Below are 23,227 nucleotides of genomic sequence, written 5' to 3'. Positions count from 1 at the left end.
ATTGGAAAAAAAACCATAAAATACAAGATGTGTACAAGATTTTATTTTTCTTGTTAAATTCAGCATATAAACTGTAATCAAGCATTACAATGGAAATTTGAACAAAAAATGTTATTATTTCATAATTTTACAGCTTTTAACTTTTGCATAAAACTGTATGTTTAGCAAACACATAGAAACTGTGCATAATTAATATAGGTTTATTTGCAGTGTTTAATATATTGTAGTGTTTAATATAATGTAGCGCTAGAGCCTAGTGTCAGTGCATACTCCTGATCAATGCACAATCCTGGGTCATGACCTATGGGCTTCAGGCCTATGGTGCACATAAGGCCTTAGGGCCTGTGTCACACGGAGACCTCAGCTTATGCTCGCGTTTTCCTATGTTTAGTTGTAAGTCATAGTGACAACGATATCCGATCAGCAATGTTCTAACACACATCTGTTGTTTAGGCTCCATGTACCCAGATGTCATAAACGTCTTTGGGACCCCGTCTAACTATAACCCTATTCATCCGATCCTCTCTCTTTGTTGTCTTGTCGCATGGTCATCAGTATGTGCTTTGTACAGGCCTGTATCTCATTTAATAAAAAAAAAATGACCTACATTTAAATTGCAGTCGCAATATTGGTCTGAAAAACCATTTAAATGTTTTCCTCAAAGTCCTTCAGTCATACTAACTAAGGAGTGATTTCGGTCATGAATTGTGGCGCTTTTCTCTAGTAGCCCCCTTTCACATGATAAGTAATGCTGTAACGCCACAGAGAAGCCAGCTTTAATCTGAGACAAACGTATGTGTTTCTAAGTGAGAAACTTGCTTGATTGGGATGGTTTGGTAGAATCACACATTTCCAGCTGCTTCTTGTTAAAATGGCTTAAGCTTACTATGCGACTAGAATAGCAAAGAAAATGGATTTTTCATCAAATCATGCCTCACCTCTCCCTCAAAGCCCAGATAACCTCTCTTATTTTGAACTTATTCTGAGAAGAACCAATTAAGTGACAATTGACAAGAAGGCAGTCATGCTTGGAACATCTGAATGTAAAGGACATGGAGGATGGCCAGCTACAGTCAGAAGAATGAGTCTTTAAGAAGCCTGAAGCCCAAACAGAAGATGGGATATTATTAAACCTGTTACATGTTCTGTACATATGGGATGTTTGCACCCCCCCTTCCTGATTTGGTAGAAAAATAGACCTTTTAAAAAAAATGTAGGTCTCTGATGGGCCCCAGTGTATTGTCAGAGCAATCATTATACAACACACTCTGACACACACGCACACACTGACACATGGCCCGACACGTGTGGACCCCTTCTCTTTTCCTCCAGTTTCTCCATAACATCATGAGAAGAGCGTCTGGCTTCTGCTTCAGCAGCACAGCTGGAGAAGTGGGGATTGTTGTGTGTGTCTCTGTGTGTCTCTGTGTGTCTCTGTGTGAGTGTCTGTCTGTCTGTGTCTTTTGTCTGTGTCTTTGTCTGTGTGTGGTGAATGGTGAAATCTCGAACTGTACCACGAGCCCTTCAAGCTTCGAGTACAGCTCAGCTTGACCTGCCATCCTTCAAGGCGCGTGGAAGACAAGCGTAGAGATTGTTCTCTGTACTGGTGCCCAAGTGGTGGAATGAACTCCCACTGGCTGTCCGTACAGCAGAGTCTCTTGCTGTCTTCAAACGCAGACTGAAGACACATCTCTTTATACAGCACTTAAATAGCACTGAATTAAGTATTGATTGCAGTATATTGTGCTGCATTTATATATTATATTTTATTGTATTGTACTGTGTAGTGTAGTTTATTGTATTGTAGTGTATTGTATTAAATTGTATCAGCTCTGTTTCTTTCTTTCTGGGTATCAACAATGACTTTTTGTTTCTAGCAGTATCTGAGCTCAGGACTGTCTTTCTCTCTAACCAAAGCAAAGATACTTTCTCTAGTTAGACAAAGCACTTCTTGTAGGTTGCTCTGGATAAGAGCATCTGCTAAATGCTGTAAATGTAAATGTGTGTCTTTGTGTGTGTGTGTGTGTGTGTGTGTGTGTCTTTGTGTGTGTGTGTGTGTGTCTGTGTGTGTGTGTCTTTGTGTCTGTCTGTGTGTGTCTGTGTGTGTGTGTCTTTGTGTGTGTGTGTGTGTGTGTGTGTCTTTGTGTGTGTGTGTGTGTGTGTGTGTCTTTGTGTGTGTGTCTGTGTGTGTGTGTCTTTGTGTCTGTCTGTGTGTGTCTGTGTGTGTGTGTCTTTGTGTGTGTGTGTCTGTGTGTGTGTGTCTTTGTGTCTGTCTGTGTGTGTCTGTCTGTCTGTGTGTATGTGTGCGTGTGTGCGTTTCTGTCTGTATGTGAAACTACCTGAAAGCAAAGCCACAGCTTTCACCAGTCATTTCTTTGTGTAGCGTCTAGACAAATACAAAAAGTGTTTTAAAAAAAACCAAAGGTCAAAAAAAGGCAAAAATCAATTGCTGACACTTTCAGATAAAATAAAGTGGAAAAGGGACAATTTCTAAACAAACGTTATAGCTGCCTTGACAAAGCCATTGTTGTGGAGTCCTGACAGTTGCTAGGATGTTGCCATGGTATTCTCTGGTGGTTGCTTAGATGTTGCTAGTCCATTGTTGTGGCATGTGGTTGCTAAGGTGTTGCTAAGTTGTTGCTTTTGGTTTCTGACCGAAAAAGAAAAAAAAAGGCTGAAAATCTATCCAGAAAAAAGCACAAGATTTTGACACAAGAAGTGTGAAAATGTAATCCTTGAAAAATAGTTTGGATAAAAATGAAAGTGAGAAACTCTTCAGACTCATTCAAACAGTTTGAGCAGCAGCAGATGAACACAGTCTGCTGCATTCAGTGCCTCTTATATTTCGCATGCTTTTTGATCATGAACTCAATGAAATTCTTTAATGGAAATCACAGAAATAACACTGAGTAACTCAGTATCATTTGACTGTTGCATGTAGTTTTAACTTAAATCCTTAATTCCTCTAGTTCTTTCAGGTGTCCTTCACAACAATAAGTGATTATCGCCTTTGAAGTAACATCATTATAAACTTAAATTACGTATGAAAGAACCCTTTCTTATGGTTTTTTTGTTTTGTTTTCCAACAGATTGTGTCCTGGTTTGAGTTAAGAAATTTTATTTTGGTGCATAACTAATGTTTACCTTACACTTCGTGTCACTTTGCATGGAGTGTAACCGTTATGTTATTACGATGTGATTATTATGTCTATACTATGTTAAGTGATACTTTTTTAATCCCACAAACGGGGAAATTCCACCTACGCATTTAACCCATCCGTGAAGTGAAACACCACATACACACTAGTGAATACACACACACTAGGGGGCAGTGAGCACACTTGCCATGAGCGGTGTGCAGCCCTATCCACGGCACTCGGGGAGCATTTGGGGGTTAGGTGTCTTGCTCAAGGACACCTCAGTCATGGACTGTCGGTGCTGGCGATCGAACCGGCAACCTTCTGGTCACAGGGCCAGTTCCCTGACCTCCAGCCCACGACTGCCCCCCATTTATTACGTGACTAAATGTTATTATTGCAAGGAACGTTTTAAAAGGAAATGCTGTCGGGTTTTTTGAGCTGTGTATCTGAAGCCTGGCAAATGTTTTTTGGTTTGCCTCCCAGATCTGCACACAACCTGCAGGGCATGAAGGAAATAATTTTGGCCTTACTGATGTTCTGTTGGGCTAATAAATATTTGCCAGTGTTATCAGCAAATATGCCACTGCTAAGTCATGTTTAAGCATGCTTACTGTAGAGGATGTCCTAACTGATATTTACTTAGAAAGTCAATAAAAACTAGTCTTTTTGAGGTGTTTCAACTTTTGCATGTGACTGTGCATCTTTCCTGTTAAAACATGCGTTTTTAAAATGTATTTTTTTTGCATATTTTGGGTACACCATCCTGTTTATTTCAGGTCAAAATATAATAGCTTAAAATTGCTTACAATAAAGTAGTTGTATATTAATTTACATTTTAAACATTAAGTATGTTTTTTCCTTCTTAAAAAACATGTTTTGACAGTGACAGTATACTGACAGACACATGAGGCACATAGACATATTTAACAACAGTCATATCAGCCAGTGAAGCACTGATTAAAGTTAGGTTATTGGAATTTTCCTATTTAAATCAGTGTCATTACAGTTTTTCATATCGGTCAGTTTCTTTTATTAAAGACTTAAAAAAAATATGGGGGTAATTTTCCGTTATCTATTTCTGGTTCTTCTGATTCCATTTCTTTTCCAAGAACTGGGGAGGAAACTAAAGGGCGATGATGGTAATGAATATGATGATTAAGATGTCAATGACTTCCTCCCCTGTAGGAAACATCTGTGTTTATTAATATTGTATGGCGTGCATTATCAGGTAATTGGCTCCGAAGACCCCAGTCAGGTCTCTGTTACCAATCTTACTGGTTCACAAAAATTGTATGCATCTGTTATTAAAATACAGAGGTTTGTGGGCTTTTAAACCCATGCACTGTGATTTTATGGAAGAAATGTGAGCTGTTCTGCTCCTGCAGTGCTGGAATTGTCATTATTTTCTTGAAGGAAATTGCTGTTGGTTTGAGACACAGTGAAAATCTCGGCTTTGTTCAGCTGGCAGGATGTGTTCAGCCATTCTATTTTTGTAGCTTTAGATGTAGCCACCCATTCCTGTCTGGCAGGTGGCCATGACCATGACTTAGTGTGTGTTTTTGTGTGTTTTTGTAAGACAAAGAAATTGATGTGGTCTTCTCTTCTTATTGTTGTCTTGTCTTCTCTTCTCGCATGTTGTCTTCTCTTCTCGCATGTTGTCTTCTCTTCCCTTTTCTTCTCGCATGTTGTCTTGTCTTCTCTTCTCTGTATGTGGTCTTCTCTTTTTTGTATGTGGTCTTCTCTTTTTTGTATGTGGTCTTCTCTTTTTCGTATGTGGTCTTCTCTTTTTCGTATGTGGTCTTCTCTTTTCGTATGTCGCCTTTTTGTATGTGATCTTCTCTTCTCATATGTTGTGTCTTCTTGTATCTTGTGATATCATCTCGTATCTTTCAGTGTCCTCCAGCCTTGGTCCTGAAGATCTACCTAGTCCGGTTCCAACCACAATTTGCCACACCTGCTCCAGTTAATTTACCTTTTCCTAAGTCCATAATTGGCTGGATCAGATGTATTAGAGTTAAATAAGGAGTGGGGCAGCTTATCAGATACAGGTTGGAACTGAACTCTGCAGGAAGGGAGCTCTCCAGGACAAGGTTTCTTTTCTCCTTGTGTCCTCTTTTGTCTTCCTCTTATCCTCCTCTAACTTTATTGCCTTTTCATATATTGTCTCTTCAGCTTTACTAATTGTATCTTCTCATGTTGTAATTTGTTGTATCTTGTGTTTTATCTTCTTATGTTGTACTTAGATTCTTATATTTTCTCATACTGTATCTCTCTTACTCCTCCTCCCCTCCTCTTCTTGCTGTATTATATCTTTTTTCATATCATCTTGTATTTTTCCTTCTCTTGTCTTATCGTATCATATTGTATCATATCATACCACATCATACCGTATCGTTTCTTCCCATATCTTTTCTTCATTTCCCATCTCCTCTTCTCTCATTTCTCTGCTCTTACTATATGGTCCTGGTTCTCATTCTCATGTCTTTTCTTCTTTTCTCCTCTATTCTCCTTTTCTTGAATTGCTTCATATCCTACCTCATCATGCCATCTCAAGTGCCGTTTTCTTTTCTCATATCATATTGTCTGTTTGCATATTGTATCTCTTCTTTTCTCTTCTCCTCTTCCCTTGTCCTTCCTATTGGATCATACCATACTGCATCTTCTCATATCAGATCTTATTTTGTATGCTCTTATCTATCTTTTCTTCTAATCTCCTCTCTTTTTCTCCTCTTTTCTACTCATATCTTCTACTCACTTCTCTCTCCTCTGCCAGCCTCCTGTCCTCTTCTTTGCCACAATGGTGCCGCTGTAATCCTTCTGCTTTGCCTCTGGTCTTTATTGGCCCATTGCTCTGGTAGACAATGGTGAATGGCCCTTTTGGTTATGCTAGCGTTGAACTTGCAGACTGTGTTTCAGAACCTCTGCTATCTGCACGCACACAGACAGACCATGTTCGAGTGTGTCTCAGTGTGCTGATAATCCCTGTGGGGGATTAATAGGTAATAGAAAAGAGCAGAACAGAGCCGCTGTCTGGGAGGATGATGTATTGTGTGGCCATTTGGGGCAAAGAGGAGATCATTGCTGTCCCGTGATACAGTGGATTTCAAGTTCTACTTAAACATGTGAAAAACTCTGCTGTTTCATCTTTCTTTAAATAGAGATGTTTAAAACACTTCCTTATGTCTTTGAGTTGTACTGATACAGTGATTAATTGCTGATGTGTGTCTTTGTATATTTTTCTGTATATTCATGAAGGCCTGACTGATATGAATGTGCTGATATACTGAAATACTGTGGTTTATTTACGGAATATGGCTGAAAGTTCAGAGAATTTAAATCAACCAATATAATTTTATATTTATTATGCATAAATATAATTGTCGTTTGTCAATTTTCACACTTCTTAAACTCAGAAACTCTGAGAAACTATTTAATGTAAATATTATAGTCCTGGGGCTGCAGAGTTTTTGTTTGTTTTATTACCTCTTACTTATTTTTCATTACTTCTCCACATTGTGTTGTTTCGTGCTTAAGTTTCAGATACATTTCCCATGTTTTGTAATACTAATTACCGAATACATTTACATTTACGGCATTTGGCAGATGCTCTTATCCAGAGCGACTTACAATTTGATCACTTTTACACAGGTAGGCAAAGGTAGTGTTAGGCGTCTAGCCCAAGGACTCTTATTGGTATAGTGTAGGGTGTTTTCCCATTTGGGGATTAAACCCCAGCCTACAGCGTGGAAGGTAGAGATGTTACCCACTACACTATACCAACCAAAAGATTCTACAGTTCAGCCTGCATTGCTATCATATAGTTAACATGGTCTCTTAAGGCGTGCATCGTGTTGGGTTCTCCAGTAGCACAGCTGTTTAAGGTTTTGCCCTGTATTCAGGAGATTGTAATGTAATAATTGTAAATTCAAATCTATGTGATCACACAACCAAAATAGCACGTTATCAGCAGTATTTTCACAGATACTGTTAAAATTGTGGGTCAGCAAAATCAGACAATATAGCTGATATAACCTGCTGGCCCTAATATTCATACCCATCACTACAGTTCACTACAGGAGCTTCTCAGTGGTCGCAGGAGGCCACTAAGCCTTGTAACATTTCTTCTGAAGCTTCTATCTATGTTGACCTTACATTTGCAATGGCATTAACTATTGCGATTACATTGCAATATTGTGAAGCATTGGGATATTTTGAGCTGTGAGCTAGTTGGCTAGTTGTGGCTACCCAGCCCTTGTGTATTTTATTTATTTATTTATTATTTATTTATTTTGCCTGCCGTCTGTTACATTGTGAGCTCGATTACCACATTTTCTGACTCATTGTGTTGAAAAACACTGGAAAATTCCTGAGAGTGAAACTGTTCCAGTAAATTACTTCACCTACAAGAGCAAACCAACTAATTCGCATTGATTGCATTCCTTCAATGCTCCATCATTCGTTCCGCCTTTCTGTGTCTCACTTTGATTCTGTTAAAGATTCTGGTAAAGATGACATTGGCTGCTGATTCTGCGGTGTCTGCAGTTCTCACATGCGCTACTTCCTATTTTAAGGACCTTCTTCCTGTTTTTCTACTCATAAGGCCGTCTGTCTTTGGGGTTGAGTATGCTGTATCTAGAAATCTACAGATCATAGAGGAAGCTTGTTTTTTAGTAGCATGTACTTGATACTTTAGTTTTTATGCACAGTGCTGTGCAAGATTTTGAATGCACTTGCTCAGATTGGATGTTTTGTTGATTTTCTAAGTGAAAATAAGTTAACATGCTTTATAGGGAACAAACTTAAATATGAAAATTTTCTGCACATTTTTATGTGCAATTTTACTGAGATTCGGAAAATTGGGAGAAAAAAACCATAAAATTAGAAATGTGCCGTTACTTTTGCACAAGCCAGGCTCATAAGACTCATAAGAAGGGCTGGTCATAAAGCCACCATGGAGGTGATTAGCACACCAGTGTCTTTTAAATGCTGCAGTGTTTTCACTGGTGTTGTAGACTAAGCGCTAATCAAAATCTACATGTAAGTAGGTCATAAATATTAAAGACGGTTGAGTATGATGAATCTAGAAATTCACAGATCAGTGTGTACTTGATACTTCAGTTTATGTACAGTGGTGTGTAAGATTTTAAACACCGCTGCACAGTAGAATTAAGTTATTACATCCTCTACAGAGAGCAATTTGTCTGGCATTTGACTGCAAAGTTTAGCTGGATTTCTCATAAAAAATGAAAACATAAAATGTAAATTATGCTATAGCTTTTGCACAGCCCATATTTTATGTTCTATTTTTTCCCTAATTTGTCAAATTCTGCACTAAAATGTTTTCTGTAGAGGGTTCTTTGCTGATTTTGGTTGGTTTTTCTTAAGTGAAGATAAGTACAAACATAATTTGACCGGGGCACCCAAACTTTTGAATATGACTATATCAGCTCATTTTGATTCTACGTTTAAGTATTCAAACTCATCCATGGTGTAACAGATATTCCCTGCTGTCCCAGCTGCACTATAAAACATTCCCCTTTTTTTTTTCCTTGGCTAGTGGTCTCACTAAGCTCTTTTCCAGAGTAGAACAGTGCACATTAAATCCAGGGAGCTACACTAACAACAGCAACGTTTGGCATTAAACCTTTAAACCTTAGGATATATGAAAGAGATTTGAGTTTCTGACTGATGATGATAGTGATTGCCAGCAGCATTGACCTGTTACTTTCTTTTTTCTCTGTAGATCTGCTAAACGGAGCACAGGAGAAGTGTGAGCTGCCTTCACTCGATGGCTTCCCGCACTGTGAGGGCAAGATGAAGGTGAGTCTGTTATATGGACCGTTCTTCCGATTTAGGTCAATCTGCGTTCCCACAGTCTGTATTTGTGGAAAAAGCAAACAAACAAAAACTATTTGGATTCTGATCATACATATTTTTAAGGATTATATTCTAATCTATGTAAACTCATTAAGATTAGTATTTATACAGCACTTGATGTAATTCTTTGTTTGTTTGTTTTTGTTTTTTTTCCTTTTTTTTCATTCTTTTTATCTTTTTCTTTATATTGCGTTTAGTTTTGAAATGAAAAAAACTTTGGAAAATATTGTCCCATGTTTTCATTATACTTCCAAATGTTTTAATCCATAAGCGGAGCCTTATTTTGGAGCTTATTGGATACATTCGGTCATTGCAGCCCTTATAGACTGTTATTGTGGAAATTCATATCGCACTAACATTAAAAACATGATTTATCGAGCAGAGCTCGCTACCATATAGGTGCGCTTTGTAGATTTAGAATTACTGACTGTAGCTCATCTGATACTGCACAGTTTACCTGCCTCTTACACTCAAAGGGAAGACCACCAAACAGATCCACCGGGATTTCAAAGCCAGTTTTTTGTGACTATTGCAGCATTTTTTTATTTTTTATTTTTTTTAATGCTGCAGTAGGGCTAGCAGTGTAGAAATTTGTGAAGATTTGCATTCATTTCACTTGTTTTAGACGTATCCTAGTTAATTTCTGTCAAAACAAATTTGCCATTAAGTGTAAAGCAAGATAGCACTGTAACACTGAAGTCTCAAAAAGAGTATTTCTTTGAATGTTTTACAAAAAAAAAATGCTGTTAAATTGGCTACAACACAATGTACTGGTAGATCGTCTGTATATACACTCTGCCAAATGAGTTTTCTTCAAATAACCTATAATAATCTGAGGAAATGTATTAAAATCAAGTACACAGCTGCAGCTCTGAGCTAATATGACCCCTGCAGCTAATATTTATAACACACATCTATATTGCTACAGAGGGCTTCGTCACAGTACATAGAGCAGGAAACTGCTTGCAAAAGACATAGGAGAGTGTTCACATGGATGTGAATGGAGCTGACAAACTTGTGGTTGCTTTGGCCAGCTTAGATTATTATTCAGTATTTTATAAAGTTTATTTCACACGATCCGTCTATATGTGCCTGAGACATAGAAGCTGCTCACCTTATTTTGAAAGCACTTCAGAGATTTACATGCTTAGTTGTTGAATTTGTGCAGGATCTCAAATTCCTGGAAGGGTCTGGTCACTCTCAGCACTGCAGTCATATCAGTATGGTGCTGGTGTTGCTGGGGATACTGCCAAATAATATCTAGTCAGCAGTAACTCTACAGTACACTTTTCCATTGATCCAGCTGGCAACTTGGTGTACAATACAACCACTATAACACCCCTCACATCACTATCATTCATATACAGAGAAACTCTTATTATTCACTCCCAGGAACTGTTGGTTGAAAAAAGACCTTGTAATTCACAGACACACCCACACACAGCCCTGTCCACCCAGTAACTAGCCTCTCAACACGGCTACTATCACACACACCATCTGCTACCACATTGCCCTCCTGCCTGTAGCAGTGTGCAGCTCTCAGTAGACAGTGTGCAGTTTAGTGAAACAGGGCCTTTCTGATCAAATCCAAACTAATCTGACCGATAATATCAGTTTAGTTTGGATGTATTACTATCAGTAAAAAATCCCTGGGTTTGTTTTATGTTGTAATAAAGAGACGTGAAGAAAATTCACTGGATTTTGTGGTTCATGCTTGTGTAGCAGTCTTGGACACTGCAAAGCTGACCACCTGCTCAGTGTAAAAGCACCCAAATAGAGATGATATCAGCTATTATGATCAGGCCCACATTTGCAGAAAATGCCTGATCAGTTAATGTAAGGAAGAAGGAGTCTTAGTCCAGGCCTGTAATGTAATAGAGGACAGTTTAATCTTATTAGCCAAGAAACTGAATCTGAGAGAAGATGAATGTTTCAACAAGACAATGAGACAAAAATGCAGCTAAAAAATAACTAAAGAGCCGTTTTTGTTTGTATGGCCTAGCCAGTCTCTCCACTTGAGTCCCATTGAAAAGTTGTGCAGGATTTTGAAATTGTAAGACCAGAAGTGATCGTAACCTTGGGCAGTTGACCTTCTGACCACCTGCATCATGTCAAGTGCATCCAAATGGAGATGATATCAGGTGTTATCAGTCTGATGTCAGTAGAAACTGCTGGATTGGAAATCGATGGGGTAGTAGAGTGGTGTTGAAGTACTTTGATACATGATCTCCTGCTTTTGGACTTTCATTTCTAGTGAAGTGCTTTAATAAAAATTAAAAAAAAAAAAACTCATTTTAAACCTTTAGAAGTTTTTCAGAAAAAAAAAGATAAGTATGAGTGTCAGCCGATACTCAAGATTTTAGTATCTGTATCGACATTATGAAAGAAATTGGTATCATGCGATGTCTACACCCAAACCTAACCTTCAGCACAAGAATAACATAACTCTAGGCCTGTCAAAGCTATGATATTACTATTCGTATCAGATAATTGCAATAGTTTGAGCTGATCAGTTATTTTCCACAGTTGTTAGCTTTCACCTGTTTGAGTCACAGAAAACACAATGTGATTTCAGTAAGCTGGGTTGAGGAAAATATATGTAAGTGGAAGAAAGCGGAAAAAGTTTTATTGACTCACATCATGAGTATTACAAAAACGAAAAAATGTTTTGAGACTTGTGAAGACTTCTGAAGACTTTGAGCAGGCAGAGCAAGCAAGCAGGGAAAGCAGGGTGGTAGAGTTCCTGCATCTGCTGTGCTCTCTTTCTGATGCATATTTTGCTGCTTTTGGAAGCCCACTTCTTTTATATCTTCTCCTGACATTCAGTTCTTGCTATTCTCGCCCGAGTCAAGTGAAGGTATTTCTCCCTGCTCTCTCCGCAGACGCTCATGCACATGAATCAAAAACGGCCCATTGAAATCCAAACCGTAAAGCCTGTGTGCTTACTATCGCTCCGAAACGCTCATCTGCAGGTTTCTTTTTCTAAATCCCAGCTGTCATCGACGAGCGCACGAGCTTTTGATACTCTCCCTCTCCGCGGAGTTCGTTTCCAGCCCCTGTATTCATTTGGAATCCAGACACAGACTTTTTAATTAAAAGATCTTAGCTCTCGACGCTCTCCTGAGAAATGGCGAGCGTCGGTGCGATACCGCAAAGACTGTGATCCTTGTTCTTCTCCTCCACATTCCGCTACTGATGAGAGAGTCAAATTTTATTCATTCTTTATAGGGATATGTAGGTTTAGGTGATTGAAATCTTTATCACTTGTTGTAGAAAGGTTTGTCAGTTAGAGATAAAGACAGGTGTTTTGGTAAGAAACAGAACTTGTAATCATGTTTTTATTGTAGAAGTGTCGACATGATGATTGTAAATATAATTGTTGTAGAAAGAAATTCCAGTGAACTGGTGTCTTGTTATACGTTCACGTCATGGAGATGTGTGCTGCAGCAACTTTATTCATTAACAATAATTGGGTACTGGAGACAGTTTTAATAATTGCGCCTACACTTGCACCACTTGCTAAAATTAGGGCTGCAACCAACAGTTCTTTCCATAATCAGTTAGTCTATTATGAATTTGATGAAGTAATTAAGAGGGAAAGAAAAAATGCACTTATTAGCTGGTCAATAATAAACATTAAATAGATAATATTCACAATATTTTGTTAAAGAAACTGAAAGTAAGGATGGTTTTTCCTTTTGCATATAAAGGCATATTGAAGCGTCCTGCATTGCTCTCAAAAACGTAGCAGAAGCATTAAAGGTACAACACAACAAATAGTACAAGATTTTTTCAACAGCACAGCTAGTCATTAGAAAGAAAAACAACATCTCCATCTTTGTCCTGTACACAGTTTTCCAAAAACAAATTTAAAATATGTAATAAGTGTTTGTACATTTTTGACTTTTGAAGTCATTCACAACTATAGTCTCCGCTGTCTGTATTTTCTTAAATTTTGTAATATTAAATGGAAAGCATAAGCATTGTCAGCTAGTTTGAACGACGAGTTACAAAGCGCTTTACAGAGGCAGCTTCATCAGTCTGAATTTCCGGCATACTGCTCTTGCGGTGAACCTGAAGTTTTACAGCCAGTCCCAGTGGCTTATTAAACCAGGCCAACCAACCACAGTAACTTTGACAGCTTAGACAGTAGAAGTAGATTTGTCTGAATTTAACGTCAGAGCAGGATAATGAAGTGTTCACGGGGGAATGGAACGCTTTTAAGTCTGAGAAGAATGAAACAATCCCTGACCCTGGAAGTCCAGGAAGAATGAAATCTGCTTTTTCATACTCCAGAAATCTCAGCCAAATGTTAACACTTTCCAGCCTGACATGAATCAGGTTGCTCTTCAGTCGTATTTTATATGCTGAATACAGTTTTATATTCTAAATGAATGAGTTACCACTGTATTCATAACAGCATTCCATACTTTGTGTTGCTTTTGCTGTTGTTTTTAGCATTTGCGTTAAAAAATCTTGTAATCTCTGTTTTATGCAGTTTAATGCATATATAATGCTAAACGTCTGATTCCAAGAAAGTGTTATTTTCACAAGTTAGTGTATTTTTTGCGTTTTTAACTAGTGTTTGGTTCAATGCTGAGATGCAAAGCTCACAACCAAGCATATCATTAATCGCTTAATTATTTGTGACATTGAATATTTCAGCAAATGAGCTTCAGCAGGCCTTTGTGGACAGTGTCTAGTTTCGGGCAGAGCGGTTTATTCCTGTCCGTTTGAGCTTGTGTTACTCTTATGGTGCCGAGTCAGCTTATCTTCGTCCCCTATCAACTTCATCAGAGGCGCATAATCGATAAGTGTGATTTGAGCCACACAGGCTCAGATCAATGAGTCCTTCTGTGCCCTGCAGTGCCTGTTACAGCACAGAGTAAAAAGATCTGTGTAAGAGGAAACTTTATTTTTATTTCAAGGGCAAATTGGGCTGGCTTTTCCTCTGATGCACTAAATATTCAGAACGAGCTCTGCGAGCACCTCCTTATGGTTAAAGTGTAGTTGAACTGTTGGAAGGACAACTCTGGCACACAGAGTGTAATGGTGTTTGTTAGAGATTGTCATAGAGCCCTTTTTTATCTGATACAGATGCTGAAACCTTGAGTCTTGATCAATACTGGTCCAGTGTTTACTTGCTACTAAGCTTTAAAATGACCTGTTTGTAATTGAAGGACTTTACATGAGATTGCCATTTAAAAGAAACATGCTAGCGTCATGCTGAGTGACGCTAGCATACCAACCCAGAATGAGCAAGGCCAGTTGTGGTCTCTTGAACTTACAGCCACAGTTGGCTCTGACATCGCTGGGAACTGTGCTCTCCTGACAGTAGGGGCAATGCTTAGAAATGTGGGCTAAATTACAAAATCAAAGCCTACTTTGTTTTGCCTTGGTTTCTATACTGATTCCTGCAATACTTTTTGTTATGTACGTTGCATCATCTGTGCTTATTTGTGGCATACTTCAACAGGTATACCGGCTGAACCTTATATCGCCCACTTCTATTTGATGTAACTTGGTCAGTACCAGAAAAGTATTGAATTTTAATACCCAGTCATAGGGGCTTTGGCTGAGCATGAAAGATCTGAGGCTCAGTCCAGTTTATAGAAGAAATATTCAGAGCTGTCTTTCCCAAAGGATATTCTGAAAGTCATCTCACATTTCCTTTATACCTGTGCTAACAGAAATCTATGTGTATATAGAACTATATATATATATATGTATGTGTGTGTGTGTGTGTGTGTGTGTGTGTGTATGTGTGTGTGTGTGTGTGTGTGTGTGTGTGTGTGTATATGTGTATATATACTGCTCAAAAAAATAAAGGGAACATTTAAACAACACAATATAACTCCAAGTAAATCAAACTTCTGTGAAATCAAACTGTCCACTTAGGAAGCAACACTGATTGACAATCAATTTCACAGCTGTTGTGTAAATGGAATAGACAACAGGTGGAAATTATTGGCGATTAGCAAGATACACTCAGTAAAGGAGTGGTTCTGCAGGTGGGGACCACAGACCACTTCTCAGTACCTTTCTGCTTTCTGGCTGATGTTTTGGTCACTTTTGAATGTTGGTGGTGCTTTCACACTCGTGGTAGCAGGAGACGGACTCTACAACCCACACAAGTGGCTCAGGTAGTGCAGCTCATCCAGGATGGCACATCAATGCGAGCTGTGGCAAGAAGGTTTGCTGTGTCTGTTAGCATAGTGTCCAGAGGCTGGAGGCGCTACCAGGAGACAGGCCAGTACACCAGGAGACGTGGAGGAGGCTGTAGGAGGGCAACAACCCAGCAGCAGGACCACTACCTCTGCCTTTGTGCAAGGAGGAACAGGAGGAGCACTGCCAGAGCCCTGCAAAATGACCTCTAGTGGGCCACAAATGTGCATGTGTCTGCACAAACGGTTAGAAACCGACTCCATGAGGATGGTATGAGGGCCCGACGTCCACAGATGGGGGTTGTGCTCACAGCCCAACACCGTGCAGGACGCTTGGCATTTGCCAGAGAACACCAGGTTTGGCAAATTCGCCACTGGCGCCCTGTGTTCTTCACAGATGAAAGCAGGTTCACACTGAGCACATGTGACAGACGTTATCTGCTGCCTGCAACATCCTTCAGCATGACCGGTTTGGCAGTGGGTCAGTAATGGTGTGGGGTGGCATTTCTTTGGAGGGCCGCACAGCCCTCCATGTGCTCACCAGAGGTAGCCTGACTGCCATTAGGTACCAAGATGAGATCCTCAGACCCCTTGTGAGACCATATGCTGGTGCGGTTGGCCCTGGGTTCCTCCTAATGCAGGACAATGCTAGACCTTATGTGGCTGGAGTGTGTCAGCAGTTCCTGCAAGATGAAGGCATTGAAGCTATGGACTGGCACGCCCGTTCCCCAGACATGAATCTGATTGAGCACATCTGGGACATCATGTCTCGCTCCATCCACCAACGCCACGTTGCACCACAGACTGTCCAGGAGTTGGCAGATGCTTTAGTCCAGGTCTGGGAGGAGATCCCTCAGGAGACCATCCGCCACCTCATCAGGAGCATGCCCAGGCGTTGTAGGGAGGTCATACAGGCACGTGGAGGCCACACACAATACTGTTTTAAGGACATCACATCAAAGTTGGATCAGCCTGTAGTGTGTTTTTCCACTTTAATTTTGTGTGTGACTCCAAATTTGTCCATTGGTTAATAAATTTGATTTCCATTGATGATTTTTGTGTGATTTTGTTGTCAGCACATTCAACTTTGTACAGAACAAAGTATTCAATGAGAATATTTCATTCATTCACATCTAGGATGTGTTATTTGAGTGTTCCCTTTATTTTTTTGAGCAGTGTATATAAAATATGTTAGTCATTTATCTGTAGTAATATTTGTTAATAGTCTGTGAATTTGTCTGGTTTGTTTAATATGTTACATGTCATACATGTGCATTCACCAAGATGATTTTTTGATCGTAGATAGATAGACCACTGATATGGTCTTCACTCCAGACCTGTTCGCCCTGGGAGACCCTACCAGGAGCATCTTGCTCCCAGCGACTTAGCTCTGAAGATCCCTAGACCATACAAGCTCTTCCTTCAGAGCCAAGTCGTCGGGAGCAATAGGCTCCTGGTAGGGTCTCCCAGGGTGAACAGGTCTGGAGTGAAGACCCAGACTAACACGATCCAAAAAACCTACCATGAAAAATGGGCACAGAACAACGTGTACCCTGCCCGGGATAGGGTCACTGGGACCTACCCCTGGAGCCAGACCTGGGGGTAGTGTCCCCCGGTGAGGGCCTGGTGGCCACATAACTCGGCCGGGCTCAGCCTGAAGAGGCAACATGGGGGGACCACACATAAGGTTCAGCTTGGGGGTGCAGTGAAGTGCTGCACAGGCAGTGGGAGATTGCAGGTGGGCCCTTTGTGGCCTAGGCCCTTGTGGCAGAAACTGGTTCTTGGCACGTGCAATATAACCTCACTGGGGGGAAGGAGCCGGAGCATGTTGAGGTTGAGAGTACCAACTAGATATAGTTGGGCTCACCTCCACCCACAGTGTTGGCTCTGGAACCAAACTCGATACTCGATACTCAAACTTGATAGCAAGCAAGCAAGCAAAATTTATTTATATAGCGCTTTTTACAACAGGTGTTGTCACAAAGCAGCTTTACAGAACAATCAGTATTACAGAGAGAAGAGAAAAGAAGAAAGAAAATCCGGGTCCGAGCCCCCATGAGCAAGCCAGCGGCGACGGTGGCAAGGAAAAACTCCCTAAAAGAGGAAGAAACCTTGAGAGGAACCAAGACTCAGAAGGGGGACCCATCCTCCTATGGTCGACACCGGACAGCAAACATTATTAGTATGAAGTATTATAGTAAAGTGGGAAAAGAAAGAGAGAGATCTGAGGGTGAGGACTGCACAGCGCTGTACAGCAAGAAGCTCAGTGGTGGTCAAACCGGTCCAGAAGGCTGGTGAGCAGCGGCACCAATCAAGGCAGTAGAGGCAACAGCATCAGGCGCACAGGATGGGCAGCTGATCAGCTCGGCAGAGAAAGGAGAAGAAAAAAAAACAGAGTTAGTACTGTAAAGAGTGGCTGACCACAGATTACAGTAAAACAGAGCGTAGAGTGTAGACTCCAGCAGGTCTAGACCTGACAGGGAAGACTAGTCACCAAATGCTTGACTGTACAAATAAGTTTTTAGCCTAGACTTAAAGATTGGGGCTGTGTCTGATTCCCGAACATTGGCAGGAAGATTATTCCAGAGCTGGGGGGCTTTGTATGAGAAAGCTCTCCCCCCTGATGTAGCTTTATTTATTATAGGTACCAGTAGTAAGCCAGCACCTTGTGATCTAAGTAGGCGTGATGGTTCATAGTAGGAGAGGAGCTCACTCAGGTACTGAGGGGCGAGCCCGTTTAGAGCTTTATAAGTCACTAATAGAATTTTATAATCAATGCGAAATTTAACTGGTAACCAGTGCAGGGCTGATAAAACTGGACTAATATGGTCAAACTTCCTAGTTCTTGTGAGAGTCTGGCTGTAGTGTTCTGGACTAGCTGAAGCTTGTTAAGGCTTTTGCTGTGACATCCAGACAGCAGGGCATTACAATAATCTAGCCTTGAAGTGATAAATGCATGAACTAGCTTTTCTGCATCCTGTAGAGATAATGAATTTCTTAATTTAGCGATATTGCGGAGATGCAGGAAAGCTGTTCTAGTGATATTAGATATATGTGTGTCGAAGGAGAGATCAGCGTCTATCATGACACCAAGATTTTTAACAGATAGGCTTGATGAAACTGAGAGATTGTTAAGTTTTAGTGTTGAGTTAGACAGTCTGTGTCTGGCTAATTTTGGAAGCAGGACCTCTGTTTTATCTGAGTTAAGTAACAGAAAATTATTTGACATCCAATCTTTTATGTCTTTTACACAGTCCTCAATCTTGGCAAGTTTAATTTTATCATCCGGTTTACTTGATATATATAACTGGGTGTCATCTGCATAACAGTGGAAATTTATGCCGTGTTTACTGATAATGGTGCCTAGTGGTAGCATATATATTGTAAATAATATAGGTCCTAAAACAGAACCTTGTGGAACACCATAAATGCCTTCTTGGAGCGAGTGGGCGGGGTTCTAGAAAGGGTCCCGCCTACAGACTCCATAGTCTTGCTGGGGGACGTCAATGCTCATGTTGGCAGTGACTGGGAGACCTGGAGAGGCGTGATTTGGAAGAATGGCCTGCCCAATCTAAACCTGAATGGTGAATTGTTATTGGACTTCTGTGCCAGGCATGGATTGTCCATAACAAACACCAAGTTCGAACACAAGGATTTTCATAAGTGTACATGGTCCCAGAGCTCCTTGGGTCAGAGGTCAATGATCGACTTGGTTGTCGTTTCATCTGACTTGGGATTGTATGTTCTGGACACTCAGGTGAAGAGAGGTGCTGAGCTGTCAACTTATCACCATCTGGTGGTGAGTTGGATCAGATGGCAAGGAAAACTAATGGTCTGACTCGGTGGGCCCAAGCAAATAGTGAGGGTATGCTGGGAATGACTGTTGGAGGCCCTGGTTCAGAATGATTTCAACTGATGTCCCAGGGGAGGTAGGGGACATGGAGTCTAAATGGACCCTGTTCAGAACCTCCATTGTGGAAGCTGCCAGGCATAGCTGTGGCCAAAAGATTGTGGGTGCCTGTCAGGGCGGTAACCCAAGAACCCCCTGGTGGACACCAGTGGTGAGGGAGGCCATCAAGCTGAAGAAAGAGGCCTTCATGAATGAATAGCCTGAAGGACTCCCGACTCAGTAGAGAGGTACCGACAGGCGAAAAAGGTGACAGCCGCAACAGTGGCAGAAGCAAAATCCAGGGCGGAGGCCTCTGGCGTGTCAAGCTCCATTTCCCTGGTGGAGGTCACTGAGGTAGTTGGCAAGCTTTTCAGTGGCAAGGCACCGGGGATGGATGAGATTCTTAAGATGGAGATGCTTAAGGCTCTGGATATTGTGGGGCTGTCGTGGCTGACACACCTCTGCAATATTGCATGGACCTCAGGAACAGTATTCTTGGACTGGCAGACTGGGGTGGTGGTCCCCATTTTAAAAAAAAAACGGGGACTGGAGCTGGTGCTGGAAAGGAGACTGCGACCGATAGTTGAGCCTTAGATTGAGGAGGAACAATGGATTCCGTCCCGACCGTGAAACAATGGACCATCTTTTCACCCTCTCACGGATTGTTGAGGGGGCATAGGAGTTTGCTAACCCAGTCTACATGTGTTTTGTGGATTTGGAGAAGGCTTACGACCGGGTCCTCAGGGAGTATGGGGTACCGGGGCTACTACTCCAGGCAATTCGATCTCTGTACTCCCAGAGTGAGAGCTGTGTTCATATGCTCAGCATTAAGTCGGACCCTTTCAGCAGGGTGTTAGTGTTGGGCTCCGGCAGGGTTGTGCCCTGTCTCCACTCCTGTTCATGATCTTCATGGACAGGGTGTCAAGGCGTAGCCAAGGTCAGGAGGGCATTATGTGTGGAGGCAGGAAGGTGGCTGTTTGCAGACGATGTTGTTCTTTTGGCTGAATCACATGGTTGCCTCCAGCGCTCACCGGAGCGGTTTGCAGCTGTGCAGAATGTGAAGCACTTGGTATGTGGATCAGCACCTCCAAATCTGAGTCCTGTGGCCTGCTACACACTATTTGATAGGGTGAGGAGCTCAGCCATCCGGGAGGAGCTCGGAGTAGAGCTGCTACTCCTCCACATTGAGAGGAGCCAGCTGAGGTGGTTCAGGCATCTGATTCGGATGCCTCCTGGACGCCTCCCGGTGGGGGTGTACCAGGCACGGCCTACCGGGATAAGGCCCCAGGGTCGTCCTAGGACCCACTGGAGGGATTACTTGGGGTCCCTGGGAATGAGCTGGAAGAAGTTGCAGGGGACAGGGTCATCTGGGATTCTCTGCTCTCCCAACTGCTACCGCGACCCTATCTGGATTAAGTGGTCAACAATTGTGATGATGATGATGGTGATGATGATGATGATATTCATTGAAAATGCTGAATAGTCATTCAGTAAAACTCTAAAACAAACCATTCCAATCCATCTGGGTGATTTTGTGAGTATCCCGATAAGCATTGTTAGAGGTACCCGAACCCAGCCTGGCAAAATGTCAAGTAAACATTTTTCACAAACATTAAGCATGGGTTGAACTCATTTAAAGTATTGAAATGACGTGTTTAAAAACAAAAAAACAAAAACAAAAAAACAGGATTTTCACACTCGCGTGCACTCTCTTTTGCTCTGTCTCTCTAATGCACGGGCTGTCTTGCTCTCGCTCTCTAACTCTAGTAACATTATAGTCTATAGCTCTGCACTTTGAGGAGTGGTTCAGTGTGTCCCTGGGTGAAACTACTGACAATGAGAGGGATGTAAAAACAACAGGTATACTTTTGTTAGACATGTTAGCATTACTTAAAATATTTAAAATATTTGCTTGTGTTCACTGTTGCGTGCAGTGTAGACGTGCACTGCAGAGGAAAGTGGTAGCTAACACTGTGAATGCTCCTGTAGGGTGGGATCTCAGCTGTTTACATTTTGTTTGTGTAGTCCTTCATTTGATATGTGTATGTTTACATCTGCTTTTCTGAACATCTGCTAAACAAAATCTGTCAGATTGTCTATGTAAGTTGGGTCATTTCATTTTTATTTTACACAAATGCAAGTTAAACAAAGGGGTTCTGTATTGGGGATCCTGCCTGACACATTTCTCTTCTCCTCCTCAGTGGATGAAGGACATGTGGCGCTCGGATGCCTGTTATGGAAACTATGGAGTGGACGGATCCATTTGCTCCTTCTTCATCTATCTGAGTGAGGTAAGAGCAGCATTGGCTTGCATTGGGGTGCTGGTTCAGCCCCTGTGGGGGGAAAAGCATGAGTCATGTTAAAACTTTGAACCCTTCATATGTCATTTTTGTTACCGTTCAAATCTTGAGCTTGTCATTGTCAAGTATACGAGTAAGTAAGTAACTTTAATGATCATTTGAATCGTCAAGAGTTTTTAAAAAGACTAATCAATAAAATAGTCTTAGTTAAACATTAGTAAACTATCTATGGCCTTTCAACAATTCTAAATTCCATTATTGTTACAGGATAAATAGAATCTGGATAAATGTATTTGAAATATGTTTAAACATGATATGTGTTTGTCAGGCTCTGTGTCTTACTGTGCAGTAGTTCAACAGGAAGTGGCTAGGCCTGATAATATCAGGTGATGGTGAGATGGTGAGAGCTTTGTCAGTATCAAAAAAAAAATAATAATGCTATAATGCTAAAATACCTATAATAAGAACTAGAATTCTCACTCTCCATCACCCAGTGCGCAAAACCCAATATGAGTCACCCTTTATTAAACTAGATTATATGAATACAGGAAATTTAAACACAACACCGTGGTTAAAAGAAAAAAGTATTTATTATGAAGAAAATTAAAAGGAAATGGAGATAACTATCAGAAGCCAAAACCTCTGGTTAGCTCCACCCTCTCTATTTATATTTAAGACTCTTAGAGTTTCTTCTGTTTATTAGAGTTATATTATTATGTGGGACATTATCGGAATTTTTACACGCTTATCATGATATTGGGAAAATATGCATTATCATCATGAAAATTACCAACTAATCACTACAAATTCATCAGGAAGGTAATTTTTTATTTTTTCGTTAGGTAATTGAGCTTGATGTCTGATCTATTAATCACAACAGCCAAGATTTCCTACATCTGTATACAGTATTGTTTGTGTAATTAGACTGCTGTTGTTTTGGCTCTCCAGGGATCCCATTGCTTTCATTATGTAACCTGCACAATTCAGAGGGCCATAAGTGATCGGACAACTGACTGCTCATTTTGTTTCTGGCTGCCAGATGTGTGTCATTGCATCATTAGTTCATACAACAAGTGAGAACAACTTTAGAAAGGTCTAAAGTTGATTCCAGATGTGGCCTTAGCATCTGGAGTCTGTAGTCTGGCTAAAGAAGTGTCAGTGTCAGTAAAGCAGACCACCAGGAGGCAGATAAAGGAGAATAGGTCCAAGATAGAGCCATTTAGTGTGTAAAAATCAACTATTTGATTTATTGCTAAGAAGCAGGAATGCGCTGTTCAGCTTAGCGGTCAGACCTGGTGGGCCATGAAAACTGGAGTAGTGAATGATTGATGATTGCAGACTGCATTTAGTTGCGAAAAAGAGCGGTGGAACAGATGGAGAGCACTACCTGAGAGGTCAGTATAGACGAAAGAGAAGACTTTCCCAGCATGGCCTCAGAAGATTCACCATAAGTCTCCCTGCACTAAGGAGCCTCAAGAAGAGGAAGGCCAAATTACAGGATGTTGAACAGTGATGGAATAAAGAAAATGTGTACGACTACCATCTCTTATATACAGTGGAATGAAAAAGTGTTTGCCCCCTTCCTGATTTCATATTCTTTTGCATGATTGTCACACTTAAATGTTCGGAATGCAGTTTATAAATGCAGTTTATAAATGAATGTCTTTGTTATTAAGGGAAAAAGAAATTCAAATCTACAGGGCCCTGTGTGAAAAAGTGATTGCCCCTCGCTAAAACATAAATTAACTATGGTTTATCACAACTTTGGAAAGCTGAGTTCAATTTCCCTAGCCACACCCAGGCCTGATTACTGCCAAACCTATTCTTAATGAAGAAATCACTTAAATAGTCCTGTCT

The 23,227-nt window shown here is 40.8% G+C and overlaps 1 protein-coding gene across 1 annotated transcript in view; it reads left to right on the top strand.

The window, feature by feature from the left end:
• mgat5 (alpha-1,6-mannosylglycoprotein 6-beta-N-acetylglucosaminyltransferase) overlaps window positions 1-23,227 on the top strand; it is a 155,065-nt gene that overhangs the window by 68,182 nt on the left and 63,656 nt on the right. The window contains exons 4-5 of the mRNA XM_017694627.2: window positions 8,884-8,960; window positions 21,272-21,361. Of these exons, the coding sequence (XP_017550116.1) occupies window positions 8,884-8,960; window positions 21,272-21,361 (167 nt within the window). The remainder of the gene's footprint in view (window positions 1-8,883; window positions 8,961-21,271; window positions 21,362-23,227) is intronic.

The sequence above is a fragment of the Pygocentrus nattereri genome, chromosome 25 (assembly GCF_015220715.1).
Source record: "Pygocentrus nattereri isolate fPygNat1 chromosome 25, fPygNat1.pri, whole genome shotgun sequence".
Classification (NCBI taxonomy): domain Eukaryota; kingdom Metazoa; phylum Chordata; class Actinopteri; order Characiformes; family Serrasalmidae; genus Pygocentrus; species Pygocentrus nattereri.
This window is presented reverse-complemented; position numbering and strand designations above follow the sequence as displayed.